General features: G+C 35.2%; 1 protein-coding gene across 1 annotated transcript in view; it reads right to left on the bottom strand.

Moving 5' to 3' along the window:
• LOC107657152 (adenylyltransferase and sulfurtransferase MOCS3-like) overlaps window positions 1–4,876 on the bottom strand; it is an 18,962-nt gene extending 14,086 nt beyond the window's left edge. The window contains exons 1-6 of the mRNA XM_016445180.1: window positions 4,620–4,876; window positions 2,571–2,703; window positions 2,393–2,485; window positions 1,758–1,878; window positions 1,604–1,678; window positions 1,382–1,499 (exon numbers count right to left, since the gene is read on the bottom strand). Coding sequence (XP_016300666.1) covers window positions 1,382–1,499; window positions 1,604–1,678; window positions 1,758–1,878; window positions 2,393–2,485; window positions 2,571–2,703; window positions 4,620–4,712 — 633 coding nt within the window. The 5' untranslated portion in view covers window positions 4,713–4,876. The remainder of the gene's footprint in view (window positions 1–1,381; window positions 1,500–1,603; window positions 1,679–1,757; window positions 1,879–2,392; window positions 2,486–2,570; window positions 2,704–4,619) is intronic.
• Between the last annotated feature and the right edge of the window lie 360 nt (window positions 4,877–5,236).

Below are 5,236 nucleotides of genomic sequence, written 5' to 3'. Positions count from 1 at the left end.
TGAGCCGCTGGAGGATGATGTTATTTCATTAACATTGTCTGATCCAGGGGCCAGTGCTCTGCTGGGTTCAGCCCAGCAAAAGCAGGAAATGTCTGAGGAGGGCAAAGAAGCTGAGGCTGAGCCTTCCCAATCCTCCTGCCCTGCGTATGATGAGCTTTTGGAAATGATGATCGCGCCACGGCGAGGCTTTACTTGCGAGACGGTTTCCAACATTGATAATAAATCAGCATTGCATAAAATGTATTTTAAAGTATATTAAAATTTTGCAAATAAATAAATGCAGGGTTTAAGACCATAAGTGACTCCTTGCAAAAATATTGCCCATATTTTACACTTGAGCCCCTGCCCCTGAGGAACTCTCGGCACGTCCCTGATTTTGGGCCAAACTGTTCAAAAATCAAAGCAAGAATGTCAACTTTTGATATCACTTGACCTGTAGGGGCACTGTGCCGAAACTATGCAAATACCCTCAAGTCATGATTGTGATGACAAGTACCAAGTTTCATCACAGTATGCCAAAGCATTGCAGAGTTATAGCAGTATACCAAACAACTATTTTGGCATCTTTGTCGAATTTGTTAATGCACTAAACTAAAATGGTTTGGTCTGCTTACAACGTTTTGTCAGTAATGTCTGAACATGATATGAGCCAATTTTGGTGAAAATGGGACAAACCATCTAGGACGAGTTTGATAAAGTAAATGACGGGAAAACTGTCATGATGGAAAATGACATCATAGGGTGCAATCAAAATAGAAAACCGTTATTTTAAATTGTAATACTATTTTACAATATTTGTGACAATATACTGTAATTTTAATCAAATAAATGTAGCCTCTGTAAGCATACGAAATTTCTTTCAAAAACATAATCAATCAATCTTTCAGACCCCAAACTTTTGAACACCAGAGTATGTATGTAGTGGTCCCAAAGTATTTAAACACTTAAACTAAACGTAAACATAATATATAATCAAAATTGTATAATATAATAAAATGTGTCTATACTATAGAAGTCAAAGTGCTGCACTGTTGTTTGGTTCCGAACTTTCTTCAAAATATCGTTATTTGTGCTCCACAGAAGAAAGTAAATCATGCAGGTTCAGTTGATTTTCAGTGGACTTCAGTGAAGTCAGTTCCCCTCAAGTGTTTTTTTTGCTGAATAACCACATGCACCACATGATCCACTGATGTTTCACAAGCATAAAATGGAACAATTCATACATATACATATATTTGGTCATACAGGTTTGGATCAAAAAGAGGATGAGTACATTTTTTTTGGGCTGAAGTATCCCTTTAAAAGAATGTCTAAGAGTATCCAAATATTTGGAGCCACTGTAAATTAAAACTTCAAATAAAACACTGGCAAAAACACTCACCTGTCCTTCCATTCGTAAAGCACTCGCTGACACTAAAGGCTTGCCGGTCAGAACACAGGCATCATTCACAAGGTAGCGTGTAGGAACGTTGTCGGAACAGTCTGCCACAATGTCATACATGAGGATGCAAAATCAAGGTGACAAATAAATCTGTTTTGCACTGTACAGGACCGTGAAAAGTTCAAGATTAACTGATCAGTAGCAATTAGTGAGAGTGGATACTGTTGAATGAGTTGTATGGCATTCTCTCGGGAGAGCTGGAGGTGATATGGAACACACTGAACCGTGGAGTTCAACCTGGAAGAGATCACTACCAGTCAACTCTCATTCGTTTACCTCTCCTTTAATGGGATTTTGTGAGTGAAGATGACAGTACCTGCTGATGGCCTGGGCAGCAGACAGGGCTTTAGGCTGGCCTTGAGTCAGTTCTGTATGAAGCACCTGTCTGTGCAGGTTACTCAGTTCCACCACATCATAGTCCAAAAGACCCAAACGTCCTGAAAACACACACTACATTAACAACTTTCACACATTAGTTACATTAGTTAGTTAGTGTCACATGATCCTTCAGAAACCATATGCTGATTTGATGCTCAAGAAATGTTCCTGATTATTATCAATGTTGAAAACAGTTTTTGCTGCTTAATAATCTGGTGGAAACCGTGAGCTATTTTTATTTTTTTTTTTTCAGAATTCTTTGATGAATAGAAAGTTAAAAAGAACAGCTTTTATTTGAATGGAAAACTTTTGTAACAATATAAAAGTATTTACTGTCCCATTTCAATGTAATTCATCCTTTCTAAATGCATAGCATTATTATTATTATTGATCATACTGACCCCAAACTTTTCAATAATAAGTGTACATGACATTTAAACTATACAAACTGTATCTATTTAAATAATAAGCTGTACTGCCACAAACAGCCAGTGAGATAGACTCACACTTACAGATAAACTCATATATTTAACAGGATTATGTACACATTAAACACACACACGTTCACTTTACCTATTCCAGCTGCAGCGAGATACTGTGCAACAGGACAACCTAAACCTCCACATCCCACAACCAGAACAGATAGATTACTTATGGCAACCTGACCTGTGGAGAAAGAAATTTATTTTTACAATGCATTAAGAAAAGAAAAGTTTCATAACTACTGTTAAAACCAAAATATTTTCTGAACCTTTAACACCCAGTTCTGGCAGGAGAAGCTGTCTGCTATATCTCATGATGTCGTCATTGTTCAGCGTTGTGTTTGATTTCAGCGGTGAAAGATTGGTAACTTTCTCCTGTAACTCTGTCAATATTGAGTTTCCCTGAAAAAAAAAAAAAGAGAGAGAGAGAGAGAGAGAGAGGCACTTTTTCAGTTTTCAGACAAGAAATGCTCTGCTCTGAGAAGGGTTCTTATACACCGCTGTTCAAAAGTTTGGGATCAGTACGATTTTTAATGTGTTTCAAAGAAGTCTCTTCTTTGTTCATCATGGCTGCATTTATTTTACCAAAAATACAGCAAAAACAGTAATATTGTAAAATAGTATTACCATTTAAAATAACGGTTTTCTACTTTAATATACTTTAAAATATAATTTATTTCTATGATGCAAAGCTGATTTTTCTTCATCATTACTCCAGTCTTCAGTGTCACACGATCCTTCAGAAATCATTCTAAAATGCTGATTTATTATCAACGTTGAAAACAGTTGTGCTGCCTAATATATATATTTTTTTGGAACCTGTGATACTTTTTTCAGGATTATTTAAAATAGAAATCTTTTCTAACGATATAAGTCTTTATTATCACTTTTTATCAATTTAACACATCCTTGCTGAATAAAAGCATTCATTTCTTTCAACAAAAAAAAAGAAAGAAAAAAGACTGATCCCAAAATTTTGAACACTAGTGTGCATTGTTACAAAAGATTTCCATTTTGAATAAATGTTGTTCTTTTTCATTTTTTATTAATCAAAGAATCTTGAATAAAGTCTCACATGTTCAAAAAAAAAATATTAAGCAGCAAAACTGTTTCCATATTGATCATAAATCAGCATACGAGAATGATTTCTGAAGGATCATGTGACGCTGAAGACTGGAGTAATGACGCTGAAAATTCAGCTTTGCATCACAGTAATAAATTATATTTTAAAGTATACTAAAATAGAAAAACATTATTTTATATTGCAATAATATTTCACAATATTACAGTTTTTTTTCTGTATTTCAAATAAATCAAATAAATGCAGCCATGATGAACAGAAGAGACTTCTTCAAAAAAACATTACAAATCTTACTGATCCCAAACTTTTGAACGGCAGTGTATGTTTAACCATAATCAACCACAGTACGTCATTCCATGACACAGATACCTTTCCATTTTGAACAAAAAAAAAATGATTCTGTCAGACAAATAAATCATTTGAGCTGCTCTATGAATTAATTAATTTATTTTTAATATATGTTCTAATACAGTGGTTCCCAACCCTGGTCCTTGAGGCACCCCAACACTGCACATTTTGCATGTCTCCTTTCTCTGACACACCAGTTTCAGGTCTTGGAGTCTCTACTAATGAGCTGATGACCTGAATCAGGTGTGTTTGATTAAGGAGACATACAAAATGTGCAGTGTTGGGGTGCCTCCAGGACCAGGGTTGGGAACCACTCTGTTCTAATATATGGTATGAATTCAGAAAGGTAACTGTAATGGGGCTGGAGTTTGACATTACCAGCCCTGTGCTTAAGGTCAAGAAACTGTTGTGTACAGTTGTAGGATTTAAATAACAGGTTTGACATTTTAAAATCATTCCCTCAATATTTAAAAAATACATACTAATCAGCCTAAACCTAAAAAGGGTTAGAATAAAGACATAATAGCACTAGCATGCATTCATTCTTTCTTTCTATCCTTCCATTTATTTTTAAACTTGAAATGCATTTGCTAAATAATGAGAAGTTGGAAACTAAGAGCTGGGGAAAGACCAAAAACACCATTCCCATGAAGAAAGTTACTAAGTTAATGTTTTGTTGATGTCTTTAGAAAATAAAATGATGTGTGCGTTTGTGTGAGGTTTACACTGTTTTCACTCCATACAATAACACATAAGAAATGCTAGCATCAAATACTCCTTGTTAAAATCCTTAAATACCATAATGCTAAAGAAACACACAAAAGTACCACTTCTTTACACAGATGACCCACAATATTTGCAAAGAGTGAGTAGAATAACGATTGCAGACCTTTTCCGATTGATCAAGTTTTTTCTTCAAAGCCGCAATCTCTCTCTCTTTTTCCCAAAGCTGTGTTTTCAAACTTAAAATTGTATCATCCATCACGAAAAATCACCTCGATATCAAATTATTACTAACAAGGAGTTATTGTGACTAGCAATTGTGAGAATAACATCTAAAAGAAAAGAACTAGAAAGCTCACTGCAGAAGACTTCCGGGTTTGCATGCGCGTGCGACCACGTGTAGCGCACGTACAGTACTACGTGATGATTACTTCTTCTTCTTCTTCTTAATGTTTAACGGCGGTTGGCATCCAGTACGTGATGATTACAACAGTTCACTACACATTTATTTTAAAAAGACCATTGAATATTAAAAGGACGCAACATTCTGAAACATTAAGGATCTCGATTTGTGACGCGAGGGTTGCAGTTAGATTTACTGAGATAACAGCTGGGCAACCATGAAAACCATGAAAATGGGCAACCAGGTCACAATAGATTCTTTTTTTAAAAATGCAGTTTTGAAGATAAAATAATAAGTATTGTAACTTAATATGTATGGCACTTTCACTGAAATAAGCAACAAGAACAGATTCGAATTCCTTTGTGGTTTCATATCTAGAA

The sequence above is a fragment of the Sinocyclocheilus anshuiensis genome, unplaced genomic scaffold (genome assembly GCF_001515605.1).
Source record: "Sinocyclocheilus anshuiensis isolate Anshui unplaced genomic scaffold, SAMN03320099.WGS_v1.1 scaffold1891, whole genome shotgun sequence".
NCBI lineage: Eukaryota > Metazoa > Chordata > Actinopteri > Cypriniformes > Cyprinidae > Sinocyclocheilus > Sinocyclocheilus anshuiensis.
Note: the sequence above shows the minus strand (reverse complement) of the source record. Positions and strands in the feature narration are given on the sequence as shown.